General features: G+C 39.8%; 3 protein-coding genes across 3 annotated transcripts; all 3 read left to right on the forward strand.

Annotated features, from left to right (window-relative positions):
* Window positions 1-637: 637 nt before the first annotated feature.
* Window positions 638-5938, forward strand: pttg1ipa (PTTG1 interacting protein a). The gene is made up of 7 exons (XM_080041989.1): window positions 638-874; window positions 1825-1877; window positions 2168-2276; window positions 2936-3038; window positions 3855-3920; window positions 4551-4597; window positions 5056-5938. Exons 1-7 carry the CDS (start codon window positions 793-795, stop codon window positions 5091-5093), a joined length of 498 nt encoding a protein of 165 aa, XP_079898115.1. The 5' UTR covers window positions 638-792; the 3' UTR covers window positions 5094-5938.
* A 2420-nt stretch (window positions 5939-8358) lies between these two features.
* Window positions 8359-12383, forward strand: sumo3a (small ubiquitin like modifier 3a). Its single transcript, XM_080041961.1, has 4 exons — window positions 8359-8498; window positions 9329-9457; window positions 9639-9710; window positions 9905-12383. Exons 1-4 carry the CDS (start codon window positions 8478-8480, stop codon window positions 9965-9967), a joined length of 285 nt encoding a protein of 94 aa, XP_079898087.1. The 5' UTR covers window positions 8359-8477; the 3' UTR covers window positions 9968-12383.
* Window positions 12384-14717: 2334 nt separating this feature from the next.
* LOC307262219 (thrombospondin-type laminin G domain and EAR repeat-containing protein-like) lies at window positions 14718-21318 on the forward strand. The gene is made up of 13 exons (XM_080043015.1): window positions 14718-14833; window positions 15708-15931; window positions 16240-16598; window positions 17017-17107; window positions 17225-17381; window positions 17511-17636; window positions 17722-17792; window positions 18337-18498; window positions 18611-18812; window positions 18906-19138; window positions 20436-20614; window positions 20730-20831; window positions 21114-21318. The coding sequence occupies exons 1-13, from the start codon at window positions 14749-14751 to the stop codon at window positions 21265-21267; spliced, it is 2145 nt and encodes a 714-aa protein (XP_079899141.1). The 5' UTR covers window positions 14718-14748; the 3' UTR covers window positions 21268-21318.
* Window positions 21319-22171: the final 853 nt, after the last annotated feature.

A 22171-nucleotide genomic window follows, 5' to 3' on the forward strand; every position in this document is an offset into this window, starting at 1 on the left:
AATTCGAACACACAAATAAAAAGCTGGAGGAAAAAAATATAGTAGGCTATAACTTTAAATTTTTTTCATTTTTTACAGTTGCTGAATTCATCCAAATCCAACATTTTGATTACAGCTGCAGATTGTGTTTTCAGTTTTCAAACACCCTTATTGTTAGCTATCCACCTTTAGCAGCACATATCTAAAGCCCTGTGATTACATGTGTGTCAAAACGGGCCAGGGTAGTTGATTTTATAGGCTTATTAATAGGCTTGTGTCTTAGATCCTCTATAAAAGAAACAACTATTTTCAAACACAGTTGTTTGTATTGATTATTCCACTGGGAGAGTTTCATGCTGATTCAAGCACTACAAGTGCTCCCATATAGGCCAATATCAGAGGAGCCATTTACTTCAGACTGAGTTCCTACCATTCATTCTGTAGGCTACTTTTTTGAGTCCACCATATGTTGGACTTTTGCTTGCAATTGAGTCTTTTTACATTGCTGAATCGACACATGCATTTAGTTAAGTAGACTATCTTAATTAATCTCTCACCACTACCTGCAAGAAGAATAAAACGCACTCAGGCGCTCACCACGCCTTCCCCTCCTTTGTCTGTGGTGCGTAATGAGCGTGCGTCAGGAGTCAACGTTTGGTTCATTCTCGGCCAGTTCACTTATCGAGTTTCAGCTGTGTCGAAGCAGCCAAAACATTTCCTCTTCCTGACTTAACAAGTTTTTCTAAATCTTCTAAAACGAAAGATAAAGAAAGTCTGAGGATTAACGTCTGGTGGTAATCAAAAAGTGGTCGGATGATGGATTCGCGTATTTTACTCCCCGTTCTCCTGCTTGTCTTCGGTTTGGCGACGGTTTTCTCCGAGTCTTCTGGCACAGGTAGGAGTGGAATTCAGTAACTCTGTGGTGACTAACGAAATAATGGCTGCTAAAAATAAGCTCTCCCTTTCTCATTTAATTGCTTTCGGTTGCGTCATCGTTTTTTCTCTTCTGTGCTCTAGGTAAAATGCAAATGATAGAAACTCCTCACCTGATTTATTTAAACTTTTATTTGGCCCTGAGTTACCATCATTTGTTTTTATAAAGATCTATTTAAGGGCTAGGGATTTTTTGTTTAGCTCTCTGGTGTTTTCAAAATACAATTGATTTAATAAATGTAGTAATCCAAAAATACTTAATTTTTCGCTATGTTGGCCATGAATTACAATATAATTGTTTACATTTTTTGATTGAAGATTTATCACAACAGAATTCAGAAAATCCCAGGTTAAAGCTTCCTTTCATCGTATACAGCTACACATTAAGGCTGGATACAAAGGGATCCTACTGTTGTAATTGTACCTGTGTTTGTTTATGTATTGTTGAAAACTCTCAGCAGGGACAATGAGTTTAATTTCATTTCACAGGCCCCATTTTGATTGTTTTGAATTGCTACAAACCACACCAAGAATGATACCTTGTTTCATTAAACCTCAGTCCTGTGTAGTGCTGATGATTATAATATAAGTGGTCTGAAGTCTGTGTGTTTACTGAGCTGTGTCTCCATGGAAAAAATATCCCAGGAGGATTAGCCCTATAGTTACAAAAACCCCAGTGAGCACGAACCCACAGGCCTCAATTAATCTGGGTCTAATTATGTTTTTTCCCCCAGCTAATCTCTCCAATATTAATCATTTGTACTTCTCTCCTGTGAGGCAAAACGTTTGTACATACATCATGCCATCAAGACATCATGTTTGACCCAGTTTACTTAGGAATTTCCCTCCTGTTTTGGATTGTTTTCCGTGTTTTAACTTCACTATCTGACTATTTTTTTCTCTTAAACACAGCGTGCGAGAAGCTGAATGCAACAAACTGTGACGAGTGTTTGAGTAACGTGACGGTAAGTCCTGAGAGGAAAATGTTTTGTTTCTGCTGAGCTCATTCTTGTTCTGGGTTTACAGTGTGTGCTTTTTGGGAAGGTGGAGGAACTGTGGGCCAGTGGCTCCTCCTCCATTTGCACACCTGTTAGACAGGTTTGAGGAGTAACTGTTCTCTCCATTCCTACCCCCCTCCTTCGACTTTCTGTGTGTGTGTGTGTGTGTGTGTGTTAAATTTGCCCTGATGCCTGGGGAGTCTTGTTTGTGCAGATAGTATAGAGGTCATAATGTGTTTTGATTTTTTCTTCCACAGTGCTTGTGGTGCATCAAAACAAAGTCCTGTATTACATATCCTGTGAGCACTATCCTTCCACCACATAAACTCTGCCCGCTGAATGATGCACGCTGGGGCCTTTGCTGGAGTAAGAGAGTGCACACGCACAAACACACACATACAAGATATTTTCTTTTGCACAGAAAAACAATAGCCTATAAAATATTTATTATGTACACACAAGATATTCCCATATTCACAATCACTGTTTTATATACATATACTCAGGCATAGCTACATTGATTTAAGTAAACAAAGGCCTGTGCAGGAGAGGTAGGAAGCTAAGAGCTTTTGGTGTAGTTATACGAAAAACTTGCCATTTCTTGTCCCTTGAAGAAAATGTCTTATAATTTAGTTAACATTTTATGTTTGGTAACAGAAATAATTTTTGTACAAAGAAAAAATATAAAAAGGGTATGTTCCTTTTGCATGATTGATTTGAATTGTATAATCTATTTAGGCCAAAGAAGCCACTGCAGACCATACTGTAAACTAACACTACAATAAAGCAACATTACGCTCTGAAATGGTTCAGAGCGCTGTGGTTAACTAAAGTCACCTGACGATATACATACAATGATTTTAAAAGGATGATGTCTGTGAGAAAGGCAATAAGTTAGAAAAGAGCTGAAGACAGAGGTTGAACACTTATATAATGTAACTAAATGTACTTCTATCTCAGGGTAGATCTGAGACTGTGGATTCCTGCATAACTTTATCATTGTGTTCCTCTGCTTCCGTCTGCAGTGAACTTCCAGATCTTGATAATCACCTTGTCGGTGCTCGGTGGAGTCATCATCATCGCCTTCCTGGTCTGCCTGTTCTGCTGCTGCAAGTGTGAGAACTTTGGGTAAGTGAGATCTGGTTAAACCTGTCTTTTAATCTATCTCATAGTAGATGTATTTATTTATATAGCTTACACAATGAACTCTTAAGTAGGGTAAAAAAGCTCAGACATGGCTTATGTATTTTCGCTGTGTGTTTATAGTGTTTGCAATTTTCTTGCTTCTTGCCATTAGACATGAGGCAAGAACTAAATAATTATATACAGTTGCATTAACAACTGGGACAGCATAACACTAATATTATTGTACTCTTGTGTCTTTTTTTGACTGTCTGAGTGTGAGTCATTCCAAAATCACATTTCATGAGTAGTATAGTGACTGTTTTAACAAGAAGTATACCAGGTTTTGTTGTTAATGTATGGGTTGTGAACATTATACCACAATATTTAGAATAGATAGTTAGGTAGGTATAAGTCTAAAAGTGGTTAAGTTGTGTAGGTAAGGGTAGTTTACGTACACAGTTATTGTCACAGATGGTTGGTTATTCTGGTGGTATGAGTTTGGTTTTTCCTAATAGTATTTAATAATATTTAATAATATTTTTTTAAAAATTGGAATTCATTGCAAGATGATGTCATGTGATTGTGATCACAATACTTTGCGGGGAAGTTCTGGTCAAATCATGCGTAGATATTGGGTCAACTGATGTACATTTCTGCAAACTTGGGTGTAGTTACCTTTTTTAAAGTTTGTGAACTTGAAACACATTCAAGAACACACACACACACACAAAAACACACACACGCACACACACACACTCTGTTCTTTTTAATTACCTATCCAACCACACACCTAACCTTGGACTTATGTTTGTATGTCAGATCCCAAAGGTTCGAGGCCAAGATGCAGAGGAATGCCGATAAGACGAGAACCAAGCAGGAGGAAAGGTGAGATGATGTTCTGTCAATGAAACAATGAGTGTGTAACACAGTTTTCAAGCCTGACATGGTTCATCATTTGTAACTGTATGTTATAGCTACATCTATCACCACTTTCAGCTTGTGTGTTACACATTCTGATGAAGCTGTACACTGTTATGACTCAATCACTATTGGTGGACTGTGACTGCTTGTCCAATGTTTAAGTCGTGGCAATGCCTTTTTAATGCAAATTAATTTGACTGGGTCAGAAGTGAATTATAATATCTTTGTATTTGCCCTTACAGTATGAGTTCATACACACAATACATGCATTCATAAAGATACATTTACAGTTAATAATAGCTGATACCATTTTTTTGTCCGCAAAAACACATTTTAACATTTACCCTGTGTTGGTGCTTTCACATAATCTCTTAATAGTCTCAATGTGTAAGTTTGTCTCATTGATTACAAGCTAGAGGACACCAGCTGCTCTTGTTGCATTGTTCGTCATAACCCATATAATTTTACTTCACATCACAACACAAGAGCAACACTGATGAATGACAACTGGTTTGTGACCACAAGCTTTTTAGGAGTTTTGGTAATATTATCAGTCGTTGTGTGGCTCAGAGGAAAATGTTTTTGTCCTTGCAGGAAGGTAGAGATGAGACAGCGACACAACGAAATCAGGAGTAAATATGGTGAGCGTCCTCACTCTTTTCTTCATTTATTTTTCATAGACATTTGCATATATTAACATACAGTAGATATGTCTTTCTGCTCCTTTGAGATAAACACAGAACAATTAGGGTAAGCTATAGATCCCCTGTTTACACTTCATAGAGACTATTAAAGAAGTAGTTTTGTTTAGACAGTCACTTTGGTGTCTGGATACATATGCTATATATTGTCAATACGTTTTTATTTAGGTTTTCTCATAGGCGCCTTTGGTTGCCTTCAGAAAGAGTCAGGCTAGCTGTTTTCTTCTTTTCCAATCCTTGTGCTAAGCTAAGCCTGACAGACTTGAGTTTGCGTGGTATATCAATCATCACCTCTAACTCTCATTAAGAAAACAATAACATGTATTCCCCATAACATCAAACACTTCTTTTTATATCAGAGAATTCATTTTACTGATAGTTTTTTTTTGTTTCTTCAGGTCTAAGTGGGCAAAACCCATATTCCAAATTTGCCTGAGAGGGTCCATGAGCTGAAATCTACACCATGACTCTTCTGTTTTATTCCCGTGAACTCTGATCTTTCTCACGACATTAGCACCAACCTGTCTTGAGGTTGTTAGAGTAGACTTGACTTAACATTCACTTTAACACTATTTCAGAGAAGTGATAGTAGTTTTGTATGGACAGTCTCAACTTCCTTCAGCCTATGAACAGGCATGTTGTGTTCAATGCTGTAACCAAATGCAATAAACACATGTAGCAGCAGTGATTTTAAAGACTGTTGTAGTGTATCCTGGGGCTCCTATAGCATCAGTCTACTTGCACTATTTATTAGCTTAAATCTTATGGTGAATTGCACCGACTGGAAAGGATCCACTTTGTTACTGAACAATTTATTTTTGGTTAAGAGACAATCTGCACATTTTAAGAGTTAATCTGTTTAGCTCGGAGTTTCTGCTGATTTAGAGAGATGCATAAAATGATAAACCTATTTTTGTACTGTGTGATTTATCCTTGTTTTCAAATTTAATCATTCCTATTCTGAAATGTACTTGTTGGATGCATTTCTTTGTTAGTGCTGTATGTTGCACTGACAAGAATTTTTTTATGTATTAAGTTTGGAAAATATAGTTTCATACTTTGAGGTCAAAAATTAAATCTTCACTCCTGTAGGCCTACTCTTATAATTATTAACTTATGTTATATTTGCTGATCCTTATACGATTGAAGTCTACCTAATTCTACATTTGCTAGTACTTCCTGTGAAGAAACCCAATAAGCCCAATAAAACTTCAGTTGCATTGGATTTTTATTGAGTTTTGATTCCATTGTTCTTGAATGAAATAAAACGTATGACTTATATTTTGTGTCCTGACTCCTGAGTTATCAAATAGAAGTTAATTAAATTAAATGCTAAAAAGACCAAATCAAAGGTCTTTACAGTCTGAAGAACATGTGGGGTTGTCCACTGAAGGCTAGTTATTATATTTTACACTAAACACTGATTAGGATTCATCATCATAAGTGGCTAAATATGATATTTAAAAAATATGAAATAACAATCAACGGCCAGAAATATCCTGTTAATTTAAAGGTGTTACGGGGAACTTTTAAATATTTCTGAAAGTGTTTAGTTTGACCTGATCACATAAATTAAATTTAACGGCAAATAATGCTATTTTTATACAGTTTTTCTTTATGCCTTTGTCATACACTACCGCTTTTGTCCAAATGGGGTGCAAGAATTAACCCAAACTGAAAGTTCCTCAGAGCACCTTTAATACAATATTTGACATTGCTGAATGAGTTTATTTTTTTGAAAAGATGCAATTAATTTTAAGGAAATAAAGTTGTATGACAGAAGGAACACTGTTGAACCATTACAGTGATTACAACAGACTATATTTTTACATTTACTGTGTTACATATTGTGGTGAGGAAAACAAGCACAATGATACGTTTGTAAAAGCAAAAGGTTTATTTTCAATCAATAGCAAGAAACTCCGCGGAGTGGTCACTAGTTCCAACACATGTAAGTATGTTGCAAGGAGTGACAACGTTTCCTTAAATCGTCAGCTATTTAAGGAACATTTGCCCCCCAGGGGGGGAGGCGTCTAACAGTGGGTTTGGAGGAGAGACAGGCTGAAGAGGCAGACAGTTCTACATACATTGTTATTGTAAACATGGGAGGGGTCAGGTTGATCTGCATAGGAGGGACAGGAAAGGGTGGGGGAGGTAGGAGACAGGTAAGCTGGGTGGGGGAAAAGGGGGGGAGACAGGTTGGGAGGCAGACAGGTTTGAGATATACATTCATATATAATCGTGGGTGGGGCAGGCTGACCCAGAACAACAGGAGGCTGTCTGCAGGAACATTGTCCTCTTTCAAATGTATAGTCAGGCTGGGTAATCTCTCTCTACAATATCTTAAAGAAATGCGTTGACATGATTTAGACAAATACAGGAGAAGGTTCATGAAGGGCATTCACTTTACACATGCCACAATCCTGACAAGACCTCCCAGCTGAGCATGACTGACTGCACCTGCAGGTGGATCACAGACTTACTCACTGACAGGAGGCAGCCCTTCAAGCTGGGGAATCACTTCTGTCTGACTCCTGGACCATCAGCACCGGTTCCCCTAAAGGCTGCTTCATTTCCCTCCAGTCGTATCCCTGGACACCAACAGCTGCACCTCCATTCATCACATTTGCTGATGACCCCATCCTCATTAGGCTATAACTGCCACCAATATCACCTCAGACCTCAAGTGGTAGCTGAACACCGGCCTCCATCACCATCTGGTTCGCTTGCTCTGCTAAGAAGATGATAGGCTGCAATCTGCCCTCTCTTCATCAGTACCTGTAGCCTCCAGGACTTGGAGGCACGCAAAAGAAAATCAGAAATCAAAAACAATGGCCGACCCCGTCCCCTAACATTTGCACATTTCTTGGACAATATTTTGCACATTCTAACCACTTAATTTCGAAACACTGCAACTCTTTTCATTTTAAAACCATAAACTGAATATACTATAGCCTACTGTGTATATTTATTTTGAAACATATTTTATAAATGTTTTAATATTTCTTATTCTTGACTTGCAGTGGGCTACTTGGTTTCTTGATTTAAAAAAAAAATATATCTAGATTTACACAAGAAACTATTGTTTGCACTTTTTTACGTTTTGATTTTTTTGTGACTTAAAGGTGGAGTCAGTGATTCTGGAAAACACTTGTTCTCAAAATCACTTTTTGTCCTATATCGCTACCGTCGGTACTGTGTGTGCGCGCGCTGAAAAGAAATCCAGTGTTAATACACAGCCCAGGCTCTGTAAATGGGCATGTTGCTAGTGGGCACCATTTGTTTACAGAGCAAAGGCTGTGTATTAACACAAGTTTTTGTCAGTGCGCACACAGTAGGCTTGCAGGTAGCAGATTGTGAGGAGATTTTCACTGATCTTGGCAAATTGATTTTGGCAACAAACATTCTCCAGAATCACTGACTCCACCTTTAATTCAACATCATTTATAGTCATAGCCTATGTGTGTGGGTAAAATTTTAAAACAAATACATGCAAAGGTGGCTTGCTACGCAGTGTATTGTTCTAGAGAGAGTAGGCCTACTACTAGGCCTACTCTTTTTTTTGAGGGCCTACTAGGCCTACATTCACAGGTTCTTCAGTTCGCGTGACCGAGTATTTTGAAAAGGTGCTCGCTCCCGTGTCCGCGCCCCCGCGGTTTAGTAGTCACGTGGTCCTCTCCGATCCAATCGCTTATTTGCGGCAGCGGTCCAAAGCGCGCACCCGACAGCGGAGGAGAAGCGAGGACAGAAGGCGGCAGAAAGACAAATAAAGCCCAATTAACCGCTTATTCTGAAAACCCGCACACGAAATAAAGCCAGGATGTCAGAGGAAAAGCCAAAGGTAAGATATGATGCATAACAGAGCTTCAGATTTTTAGTGATGGCTCAGCCGAGCGCCTGCCAAACCATTTCTCAGATGTGCAATATAAAATGGCCTGGTTTGCACGTTTCTCTGAATCGGCGCAGTGTTTGTTTCGCAAATGAATGAGTATCCGCACAGCCACAGTCACATTTAAAGGCGCTCAGACAACACGCGCATGAAAACAGAAACGAATGTGGCATACCAACTGGAGTCTCGAATATTGTGACCAGAAATTACAGATTACACCATGATTGTCATTTGCGGATTTTTTTCTTTGTCGAAACGGGACCACGTTATGTCCGCAACGCCGCGAATACCGCAGCGACAAAAGAGCGCTAACGAGGGTGACGCACTCGTGTAAAAACTGACCTGGCCGTGCTGTTCTTGCTGATTCTAATGTGTCGCCGGTTTTTTGGACACACAAACAAAACAGCTAGCAGCGTTAGCCGGCAGCTAAACTCATCGGCGGTCTTAAAGGGAATAGCCCGGAGCTACCCATGCTACCATGTTAGCATCTGTGACTGCCCGGCAAACAGCATGCTGTAACCTGTACACACTGTCCTCACTAATCTAAGTTTGTTTCGATTAAAATATGTACATAACTGTTTACATGTAGCCTACACCTACACCAGATAGCTTTATTGTGAAATTCCCTCTTAAAGTTTGTGTCTGTATGTCCGGTAACTTTGATAGCAGCAGTGCTTATGTGTTTATGTGACTAGTGTAAACTCCCAAGTATAATGGACGTGCTCGGTTACCTCAAAACTTGTGCAGGTTTCCTTGATGTTAAACACAGTTTGTCTCTGCAGGAGGGAGTAAAGACCGAGAACGATCACATCAACCTCAAGGTTGCAGGGCAAGATGGGTCGGTGGTCCAGTTCAAAATCAAAAGACACACACCCCTCAGCAAACTAATGAAGGCGTACTGTGAACGACAGGTGAGCGGAAACAACAAAGCCAAATGACTGCTCTTACATTTCTTCTTCTCCAAAAGCTTGTAATTATTTGGGGATTTGCTTTAAAGCCTTTTCAACCTCCCCATGAGTTGCAAACTTCACCTGCACCATTAAGTCCTGTGCACATGGATTCATCTTCATGCATGTTGTCTCGCTCCTGCAGGGACTCTCAATAAGGCAGATCAGGTTCAGATTTGATGGCCAGCCTATCAATGAGACGGATACGCCTTCACAGGTAAGCAATTGTGCAATTTTTTTTCTGTAAGCTTCCTCTGAAATATTTATTTTACTTCATAATAACATGATAGAGAAACCTCTCACAAGTTGTAAGTGCTCTCAATTCAGACATTCAGCGTCTCCTGAATAGTCTTATGTAGTGTGTTTTAATCCAACAGTAACTGATTCCCCTCTCTCCTTTGCTCCTCTCAGCTGGAGATGGAAGACGAAGACACCATAGATGTGTTCCAGCAGCAGACAGGCGGGCTCTGCTAAGCCCTCCCCAGCTCATTGACGGCCACCCTCAAAACCACACCCTCAACCACCTCCACTGTCTTGTCCCTCCCCATTGCTCCTCTCAGCCTTTATTGTTATTATTATAATTATTGTTATCATTATTATTATGATTTCTTCAGTTTAACATGGTCTGTCATGGTTTTTCGTCAGGTGTGTGTTTGCGCGTGCGTGCGTGGGGGGGACTCCTCAGCTGTTTGTGTACTGTCTCAACCGGGACTGAACTTTTTGTGCGTGTCAGCAGTCTCTCTCTGCCGGCCCAATCAGGACAACATTTCCCTTCTGGCACCGCAGACTGTAATTGGACCAACAGTGCTTCGCAAGCTGTTCCTGGTCTGCCAGTGCTTCTCATTCACTGTCGGCTGAAAGCTTTAGTATCCAGTAGTCTTTTCACGGTTTTCATCCATGCGGGGAAGGTGTGGGCGAATGCGAGGCTCTGTGTGTTTTTGACACCCGGGGTCACAAGTCAGTCAGTGGGCATGAAACTTATTTGAAGTGGAAGCAGTATCTGACTCCTGCTCTTCTTGTCAAACAGCTATTTTAATTCTCTGCGTTTTAGGTGCTTTTGCTAAAGAGTTCTGCAATTTTTCTTTTGTTTTTTTGATTTTCCTTTTTTAAGACTTAACACCCATTGTTTTCCTGTACAGAAGTATCTAAAGTGGATGTTGGAAAAATGTTGTGGGGCTTGGACCAATACTCCTAAGACCGAACTTCTGTTCCATATTTGATGTGCTGGGATCACTCCAAAAGCAAACTGCGAGGTCATAATGCTCACATTTTATGGTTGTTAATGTCATTGGCTTCTTCACCATTGATGTGCATCTTTGTTGGGGTCTAGCTGTGTAAGGATAGCCTCCTAAGATGGACTACATCACCTTGTTTTGGTTTTCTTAACCCCATTTTCCGATGATGCGGGCCAGTGACAAGGCCCTCTGCTGTTCCTTACAAGTGGCCCTGCTTGTGGGTTTTTCATTTGCCGGGGGGAGTGGAAGGTGGGCTGTGAGTTAGAATACCTGGAAGGTCATTCCTCAACGCTGTTTTGTGCTCAGCTGTCCCATCTCTGTTTTGCGCTTGTGAATGTAAGCTGACTGGACGACTGATTCTAAATGCGTGTTAAAGGGAAGCAGCTTCCAATTTGAATAGGAATATCAAACAAAAGTCAGTATGTTTTTGTTAACACTTTTTGAAGACACTTTTCACTGCTGTTTCAACTGTAGAGCTTTTTCCTTGTTTGTGTGAAAAGGCAGACGTGGCAGGCTATTTGTTCAACAAGCCTGACTGCATTTTTTTGCAAGCTATAAAGATATCAAAAGTGATTATTGTTTCCAAAGTTTTAAAGGTTCAGAGATGCATGCATGTAGGTTGTTGCATATCAGGAAGCCAACCAATGCAGTTTGGGAGCTAAGTGTTCTGTACCCACAGGACCCCGTTCTTTGAACGCAGATGACCGAGTTGGCTTGATTTGAATGTCGATGGCCTGACATGAGCTTGGATTTTTCAGCTTGAAGCCTGCAGTTGTACAAGCTTATCACGCACACTTAAGTTTACCTAATTTAAATTATTTACAGATAAGGCTATACCTTTTATTATGAATTTTCCGATTGATCCATGTCGTCACAACTGAACAGGTTTTGAGTTAAATTGTCCTACATACTGACGAGTACAACAAAATAATCCAAAGCAATAAAAAGTAGGAACTAGTGTTCGACATTTTCAATATAAATACAATTCTTGCATTGAGACATTTCAAATGATGCAATATGGGCTGTAGTTGTAATTGGCCTTGTGACTGTCAAGTTTCTTTAGTCTCCCTTACTGTTAAAGATGTGTTCCCATAGGCTTAAATGTGGTTTTACTAGGCCACTTTAGAAAAGTGGTGTCCCTTTTTTTTAAAGCAGTAATTACATTGTAGTATACATCATGTTTTTCATTTTGTATTTTTTTATGCCAGTAAACATTTCTAAATGGTTGACATAAAAAGCTTTACTGTACTGCCACCTGCAAATATTCACTGGGGTCCTCGCTGGTCCCCCAATGAATATACAATCTGAGGACTACCCACATCCCCTCCATCCATTAACAAGCATTTTTGTTCGTACAGTCATGCCAAATCTGTATGTGATGCCTCTGCACAAGCCAGTCACAAGGAGTAATTATGGGTTCATCTTTTCCTGACCCACAAAATAAGAGCACAGTTATCAAGACAGCCTTCCACTTCCATTTGAAGAACCGGGTAAGCCGGACAAAGATAATTTGGTCCAGCTAACGTACAAGCTGATCTACGCAATGTACGAAGAACGGGGCACAGGTCTTGTCAAGTTATTTGTTTCTCTACTGATTTGTACATTATTTGTGGTCTTTTACTACTGTATACAATAAATATAGTTTGGTACTCAGATTTGCCGTCATGTGCTTCCTTTTTTCGATTTGTGTATTCAAATATGGGTGAGATACTGAAATGTTTATTTGAAATGGCTTAAAATTACCCCTGGAGATATTTTGAGGATGAGGAGAGGGGTAAAAAATATTTATTTTACACAGGACTTACCCATGTCAGTTATTTTATAAAATTGTATTCTTAAATTAATAAGAATAAATCCCATGCATGTCTTAAACAAATAGGTTAAGGCAAAGTGACCCTGTGTTATTTGGGTCTCCATTTAAACTCACTGCTGCCTGGTGACCTGTAAAATATTTTCACTTGTCATTATATGTGGTTGGTGTGTGTGGTTCGTTATGTAAGCCAGGGTTGCAGATCCCAATGTGGCCTCTTGCATGTTTAAAAAAAGAAGTGCATGCAAGTACTATGTAAAGATTGGAACGCCACGTGTGGCTTGGAAAACATATATAAATCAACAGCTAGGTGGTGCCAGTGAACTATGATGATCTCATGTCTCTGTTTTGGGTTAATTGTGTTGTAAATAAAGCTACACACAACACACGTGGCCAGGTATCCACAAAAAACAAACTCAAAACATATCTGACATCAACCATGAATACAATCTAAAAATAAACTATAACAAAACAGTAAGACAAACAAGTTATGTATTCAATTTAGACATGACATTGGTTGAACAGCAAAAGTTCAAATAACATTTCAAAGGTGGTGCTGAAATTTACTTTGGACTAGTCAAAGAATTAAAAGAACACTAAATTAAGTGAAGCAGGTAATATAAAAGATCTGTAGACAAGTCTGATAATTATTTCAACTAGTGTATTAATTTCAATGGTGTACTATATAAAAAAATGCCTGATTTCGAGCCTTAGATCTCATCTCACTGACTGATTGTGAACAGTGATACAGACAGTATGACTTATGGAAGCAGGTGATGAGTCAAACTAGGAAAAACAGGCACATGAGAGGACAATCTACATTAACTTCGCCGTATCCAAACGGAATGGATCCTTCTGAGTCCAACACCCTATGCCATGCCTGGAAGGAAGAAAGATTAATGAATGTGTAATATCTCGTATCCTGATCTTTGTGCAGTCTACGTTGTAAACGTGGGCGAGAAGAGAGACAAAGTGAATTTGCATTGTAAATGTTCCAGTCGGTAGATGAGAGAATTCAGAGAGATCTGACAAAAGCAGAGAGATACCGACGGCTCCCAAAACCTCTCTGTTTATGTTGTGTTTGCCTAGTTACCTACAAACCAGGCTCAAATAGACTTTAGATCTTTCATTGTTATAGATTATTCTACTATAAGTTATTTGTAGTGGGGTCGAATGTTGGGTGACCATGGTTAATCAAAGCTTCCCTGGAGACTTGCCAGGAAAGTATTTGAAAGTCAAATATCTGTGATTTACACAATTTAAGCACGTAAACATAAATATAATAAAAGTTATTAATTGCACTTCCTTTTGAAAGCTTTCTTAGTACTTTGCCATTGCAGTGTCCACTGTCCTACATTTTCAACAAGTAATAATCCCGGTTTAAGACTTAAATATCACAGCTGGGTTTGTGCACATACCTCAGTTTCTACGGTAAACTAAGGGATAACAGCTAACATCATATCCATCTGTCCATTAGTGGATCAAAGGTCACATATGTTCTGTTGCTGTTCTTTTTTTTAGATTGCCCTTGAATTAAAGAGACATTTGTTTACTTCCTAAGGCCCTTTTAATGTAGTGAATGTTTGGAGGACTTTGACATACATTTTAAAAATCATTACAATCAAATATTTGATGTCTGCTTGTCTTTCAGTCAATCCATGAAAACACACACACACACACACACACACACGCACACACACACACACACGCACACACGCACACACACACACACACACACACACACACACACACACACACACACACACACACACACACACACACACACACACAGTGTGAGTTGAGCAGCTAACCCCTCTGGCAGGTCTTTAGAGGCGGTTGAGGGAGGATGAGTGACGGGCTGGTAAGTGATTTGCATGGCTCTGGTGTTTAAAAGGAGTTGCAGGTGCAGGATTGTCCACACCGATGAATGGATTCCTCTCTAAGCACAGATGCTCTGGGACTGTCTCCTTCTACTACCCTAGTGCATGTGGATCCTAGGTAGCCTAGATAGCTTTGGTGACTTGTGTTGACTTTAGATTTCTACTTTAGATTTCTACTAAGATCTGAAAATGCTCACTTGTATCAACATGAAGAACATACAGTCAACCGGTGCGTGTTGTCACTTGAGATAGAGACAACTCCAATGAAAATACAATTCAATGTGGAGACATGAGTACCAGCTGGCAACTGAACCATACAGGCTTCTTGTGATGTCATTGCTGATACTTGTGCAGTTCCTTCTCTTGGGGTTTAGCGTCGCTGACACCGCCACAGACACATGGAGACACTGTACAGGTATCGTACCGTTTTATTCTGTATTAACTCTCAAAACCTCAGCTTCACTCTGCATTACCTCAGCTCACTTCGACAGATCTGATGTTCTGTTAATGATTATTCAGTGAATGGTTTAAGGTTTCATCTAGAAACCTGGGAAACCCCTCCAGCCAAAATTCTTTCAGATAATTCCAACTGTCTGTTTCTGCTTACAGTGCGATGGGAGTGTTTGTGTGTGCAGTATTGCGTGCAATATTAACTTACATTAACATCCACAAACAAGTACAGACATTAGATGTGGTTAGGATTCCACAACAATCCTAAACATCAGAGTATCGGGACGAATGGAGTGCATGTTTTTGTGATGCCTCATCAATTGCGGAGTAATTCTCTTCCATTATTCCTTTTTTTCCAAAGGATGTCTTTCTTAATGACAGCCCCTCCTAAAACTTCCTATTGCTGCACCGCCACCCAGGGCTATTTCTCACACACCAGGGCGGGGGTTAATAGTTTGTAGCAGTTGGTGCTAATCTTTTTAATGTGTGTGCCCTCAAAACAAAGCTAGGCCTACTTGTCACCCTTTGGTCTAATTTATGGGCAGTGTACAAGTAATGGTCCTGCATTGAAAATGTCAAAGTATGAAAGCATAATCAGGATATTATTACTGATGCAATATTGTGTTAGCAGAACTACTTGTAATGTGAGTATAAGCTGTCAGATAACTGCTGTGGATTAAAAGGTACAATATCTCCCCCTGGAATGTAACCCCCATTAGGGGGTCCCGACCCCAAGGTTGGGAAATGCTAGTTTATAGTATAGCTATTTCTGCATACAAAGCAAAAGCTTGAACAGTAAAGCAATTGTCCTGACCTCTTTATTTACCTATTGTCTGCAGATTTGGTCCCCCTGGATCTTCTGTCCTTTGTCCTGGAGAGAGACCCCTCCAAACTTGTACCAGGGGTGCACATGAAGGAGTCTGGTGGGGTGAGGGGGGTACATTTCTCAAGCCCACATACCGCCATGAGCTTTCCCTCTTCCGAGGTGCTGGTGAACTGCGACCTCTTCCCCAAAGAATTCTCTTTTGTTGTGACACTGAAAGTCACTGATATCGCACACAAGGTGAGCTTCTGCATTTGTTAGAAACACTGACGGAACTGAATGTGAATCTGCACTCAAATGAAAGTAGCTATATAACAGTGAGAAGATACTCTGTTTCAAGTAAAAGTCCTGCTTGCAAAATGCTTATTAAAGTATTTCTTAAGTAAAAAGTGCCCAATATGAAGCAGATTAATGGATTATTCGACCATTTGTTGCAACTCTAAGTACAGTAAAAGTACTTCAAAATTGTACTTGAGTATATGTACTCTGTCCCTTTCAACCCATGTCAAACACAGTGCATCTGAATGTTTTTCCTGTTTTCCTTTCAGAAAAATGAATATATATTTTCTTTGATGGAGTCAAAAAAAGCAGAGAAAATAGCGACGGTGGTGAAAGAATTGGAGAACGATAAAGGGATAATTTCGGAAAGGAATAAAGAGAGGGAGCAACCTGGGGAGAGGGAGAAGGAGAAACAAGTCTCCAGTAATGAAAAACTCGGAGGGATCATTCTGGGTCTGAGGATCTCGAGAAAACGTCTGCACTTCCTTTTTCGAGGTCACGGAGGGGTTGTGGAGCACATGGTGCTTCGAGGACCCCAACTGGCTGATAACCAGTGGCACACTTTGGTTTTAACCGTTGATGGTCATCATGTCAGGCTTACTGTGGACTGCAAATCCCCTGTGGAAATGTAAGTATTTTCTTGAGTACCTGGCTGCTTTTGTCTGTGTTCCCTTCATGGGGTGGGTACACTGTCTGTCTCCCACCATCCTCTCTTCCTGTTCCCTTTGAGTCCCCTTGAGGGTATAGTAGATCCTTCACCACAATACAATGGCACCGATCCAAATCTGCTCGCTCCCCCGCAGCCATATCACAGTGGCCTGACAGAATGTGATAGATGGCTTTTAGTGGAAACTCCCTCTGGCGCACAGAAGGCAGGAAGATCAGAACCCGTGCATTGCCTATATGATACATTCTCTGTCTCAGTCCTATAAATAGAAGAATGGCGGGCAGACTTCTTTAATTACAGAGACTTTTATTTCATTTGTAGAAGAAAAATCAACTTACCACAGCTATTAGAAATAATGATGTCTCTTTATGTCGAACAGTGCTCCCTCCAGGCCTTTCCCCTCAGACCTCAACATTCACGGATCCAAATTCCACATTGGCAGTCGGGGGAGATGGAAAGGCTTGTTTTCGGTTAGACTTACCATATTTCCTTGTCACTATAACTTTAATAAGGAATAAGCTGATAACCAATGTTTTCTCTACAACCGTCAAACCGTTTTCTTTCTTATCTGCTGCCCCCGTGTCCAGGGTCTGTTGCGACAGCTGGTTTTGGTGCCAGGTTCGGATGCCACCCATCATGTCTGCCCCTCCTCCGACCCCCAACTAGCAGCTCTGTCGGTACCACCACTTCTCTCAGACCTGTCCGTCATAGGCAGGGAGGGTGACAATCATGTGACTTCCTATGGTAACTTGCACACGCAATTTACAATACATTTTGAATGATGTGTGTGTTTTCCTATACTGTATATGCTATTTCTAGGTCCTTGCAACTTTGATTGTCTATGTGTTTTACATCACGATTTGTCAAAAACAGAGGAACGAGTGTCAGTGGGGTTGCAGCGGTCGTGCTCAGAGCTTCTACAAGGCCAGATGTGGTTCAATCCGCTTAAGAAAGGCCTCTACCTGTGTGATGGGAAAGTGTGGATTGCTGTGCTAGAAGGTGAGAATCTGGACATCAACCATCCACTCATGAGCTCAGCTTCGGTTGAAAAGTTTACAAAAGTCTCACCTCTCCATCTTCTCAGATCATAAACGACTGGACTACGTGTTGGAACACCAGGTTCTCACCACCAGCTCAGAGACGCATGACGTAGAGGTATCATTAAAATCTCTCTATGTGTATTAGTTGTTTCTACATTGCAAGGATAGGCACCAGAGAAGACTAATAGGCTATTGTCATTTGTAGGGAAATCAAATTTTTCAAGACCATGGGGCTCCCAACAGTGATATTGCCAATCACACAACGGGTTATTTAGACCTCTATAAAATATTTAGAGGGGAAAATCTGTGAGGGGAAAATTGCATTTCAATGACTGCACAGAAATCACCCATTATCATCCTGGGACAAGGGATAATGAGTAGAATTTGCTTTGTATTAAGGGGTCGTCACAACAACAAAACTATTGGGAATTAGAGAGAACTTAGTTTTGGTTCTTTAATTTTAATTCTGTTGGTAGAAAGTTGTCCATTCCTGAAATGCAATCTGCTCGGTTTGTTTTGGCAGATAACATATTTGCACAAAATCTCATGTAGCCTTCATTTTCCATCCTGAGCTTTCCTTCTGCTACACAATATGTTTTTTGAAAAGGTTGAGGAGTATTTTTTTTTTTAACATAGCGTTTCTTTTATCCAATCTTTAGGTGTTTCAGGTACCTGGCATGGGCCTGATGGCTGCTATGGCTCATAAATCAACAGCCTCTGGTTCTGCTGTGTATCTCTGGAGTGGAACTGGCTTCCAGCTCTACCAGAATATCAGCACGTATGAAGCATTGGCTTGGAGACACTTCAGCATGGGCAAGAAGGTATGACTAAAAAGAAGAGAGATGGGCTAAGGATTATGAATTGAGCACATGCATTTACCCAGGGCCTGTTAAAAATTGTGTATTTTGTGATCTTTTTACTTCCATGATCTAGACATTTCTGGTGGTGTCAAACTCTGGGGGAGAGAAGCGTGTTAACAAAGTATCAGAGACGGACTCCTCTGTGATTTACAAGTGGAGTAAAAAAAGGAAGCGATTTGTGCAGTTCCAGACTCTGCAGACCCACTGTGCACGAGACTGGGAGGCCTTTCAAATCAATCGACAAACATATCTTGCTGTGGCCAATCATAGACAAGGTAAACTCGCCACCAAATATCCGATAACGTTTAGAATTACTGGGATGACTTTCGCAAAAAAAAAAAAAACTCTATTACCGGTTTGTCTTTCAGGTGATAATAATCACACTATAAACAGTGTGATATACATATGGAACAAGTTAACAAAGTCTTTTGAGGTTCACCAAATGCTGCCGACCTTAGGAGCCTATGACTGGGAGTTCTTCACAGTTGGACCATACCATTTCCTGGTGGTCGCAAATGCCTTTGATGGAAAGACCACTTCTGTAGACTCAGTCATCTATGTTTGGGTCGATGGAAGCTTCCGGGTGTTTCAGACAATCAAGGTATGTGGTGAAAAAGAATACAAAATAAATGCGTAACTGCCCTTTTAGAAATGCCTGAAAATACTAAAGATACATTGATATCACTTACTCTCTTGATCTTTTAAAAAACATACCAACCCAAAAATGAGGTAAATTGAGCAGGTGTTCGATCATGGTTTGAGATTGGGTTTAATAGCACTTTACATTTTTGGGATTTCCATATACCATTTATCTTCTCACCAGCTAGTGTTTGATTTCCTCTGATGAGATCTGTATCTGCAAGATGAGTAGACTATGAAAAACAATTTTGTCTGTACACACAGAAGGAAGGGAATACAAACTGGGAGAGATAGAAGAGTAATGAAAGAGAGATGGGATGCAAGGAAAATTTAAGACAGGGACAAAAATAGAGTGTGTGGTTTGCCATGATTTGCTTGAACGATAGCAGCGCTTTGACTTGTAACTGATAGCTGATCATATATTTGAATCTAGCCACATATGAGAAGGGAGTGTTGACACATTGATAGTCACATGAGAAACCATAAGAAGATGATTTAGGGGAACTCCACAGCTGGATGTGAGGATTCTTAACACCACCTTGGGGCAGATGGAAATTGATCTTGTAAAATCATCCAGAAATGACTGAATTTAGCTTTTTTTCACAAGTAAAAGTACCACTGCAACAATGTTTAAAACACAATTAACAATTAACAGTAACATACAATGTCATACTGAAGTTAAAACAGAGAAGTGCCATCAGCTTAATATACTTATAGTATCAAAAGTAAAGGTACTCACTTCATAGAAAAATTGCCTCTTTTCGTGATCTATTATAATAGTAATTAATAGTGATGCAAAAATGTCTAAGTAGCAATACTGTTGAAGCTAATGTGGAGCTAACTATTTTGTAGGTCAAGCCTCCTTCAAAGGGTCACAAGATAAACAGGTCATTATGGGGTCATGAAATTATTAATGAGGTATGAAGGAAGAAAATAAAATGTACCATGAAATTTGTTTGAATTTTTTTGACATTTCTCATTGTGGTTCATGGTTGATGCCCTCTTTTTTAATTTTAACTTGATTTGTGAAATAGTCATTTGACCTTTTTTGAAACTCAAACATTTATCTAAACCATCAGATTTGAGTTTAGAGGGAAAACGTAAAAGTACAATATTTCCTAAAATATACTAAGGTAGGTAAAAGTGCCTTGAATTTGAAATGTTTGAAAAGTACCTTACATTTAGAGATGTCCAAAAAATTTAAATATGTTTTTTATTATTTTTAAACACAATTAATTTTTTCTCCCTCATGCACGTAGACGTTCTGCGCCACAGACTGGGAAATGTTTCAAATCGGCAGCAGAGTCTTCTTAGTTGTTGCTAATGGACACAGATTTCATGGTAACGGAACCAATCTTTACGCCATCAACTCCACTATCTACGAACTGGACATGATTGGGAGGGTGTTTGTCCGCTTCCAGGATATTGTCACCTACAGGTAGCCCACGGATGTGCAAACACTATAGTATCCCCTGAGTATCCCAGGTGCATGAAAACACTTCCTGTGTAATAACCTGTCATCGTCATGGCTGCATACCTTTGTGTGTCTCCAGTGCAGTGGACTGGGAGTTCTTCAGCCTTGGGGAGGAATATTTTCTGGTCGTCGCTAACTCCTATAACGGAGAATCCTACTCTCTCAACAGCATTCTCTACAGGTACTCAACTTGTCAACAACTCCCCTGCCACTGTGAAATAATTCATCCATTCTGTCTGCCCTCTAACTTATAGCACAGAGACACACCTATACACTGTTGTAATGTAGATTTATTTTCCTCTTTGAGCGAGACCATTGAACTTGCACTTTGACATGTGAGGAATCTGTTTGGTCATGGCTTTGCGAGACTAGGAACTGACTGACTGCTAATTTTAGATGCCTCTGTTAAGCAGATGCAAATACACCTTTTTGATTTGACACTTCCTTTTCCGTTTGCTGTTAGGTGGCAGGGATATGAAGGCTTCGTTCCCGTTCATTGGCTCCCAACAATTGGGTGCAGTGACTGGGAGTTCTTCAGCTCTAAGGGAGAATCATACCTGATCTACTCAAGCGCCAAAGACCCTCTTTCAAAAGTGTTCAAGCTGAAAACCTTCTAGGCAAGAGAGCGTGCATGTAGTTTTGCTACTATATTTATGTGTCTGTATGCTGTCCTTCTTTGGAAGGGTCTGTGTGACAAAATGTTTGCAGTAATGTATGAGAGCATGTGAGTGTGTTAAAGTAAAAGGGCTTCTACAGTGCTTTGCCTGCTCACAATTTACATACAGTCAGGGCAATAGCAACCATTAACGTCATGTCCTTAGTATTGTTTCTGAAAAGTTTAGGAGATTTAACAACCTGAGGAAGATTTTATATGTTATTTCTATTTCCTGTAAAAACATGTATTATTAATGATATTTAACATTTTGTCTATTTACTGGAATGTGTTTTATCTTATAGAAAATTGGACTGATTGTTTTTTTGTTTTGTTTTTTCCCTGTGACTGTGTGAATTATATATGAAAACTGACAGTAACTTATTGAAATTACAATAAATCAGACTAAATGCAAGATAGGAGTTGTTTGTGCATTGGCTAATCTTCTTTGTGTTGTTCATTTAAAGCTTGTGGTGAACCAACAAGGGTGGCAAAAACACCCTGCAGGACCGAAAGTACACTAGTTTTTATGACAAGTAATTTCATGGCTAATCAACTACAGGTAGTGAGGTATTTGATTGGTATGCAAACATGAATGCATGGCCCTGGGCACATAACAACAAACATCTATAAACACCATGATAAACACCATCAACCCTTAAACATGTTTGTTGCAGAAGGACTTCAAACCCCATGAGTTCAAGACTATACATGTTGGAAATGTAGCCTATTTATAGCTACAATCCTGGTAGGTGTTAAAAGAAATATAGCTGTTAAACATTATTTTTTTTAATAGCTGTATCACAGAGTGACATCTAATTTTCTGTAATTACAATAAACCAGACTTGACATGTTTGTAAGCACTGTCC

Source organism: Ammodytes marinus (genome assembly GCF_949987685.1).
Source record: "Ammodytes marinus genome assembly, chromosome: 15".
In the NCBI taxonomy this organism is placed as follows: Eukaryota; Metazoa; Chordata; class Actinopteri; order Uranoscopiformes; family Ammodytidae; genus Ammodytes; species Ammodytes marinus.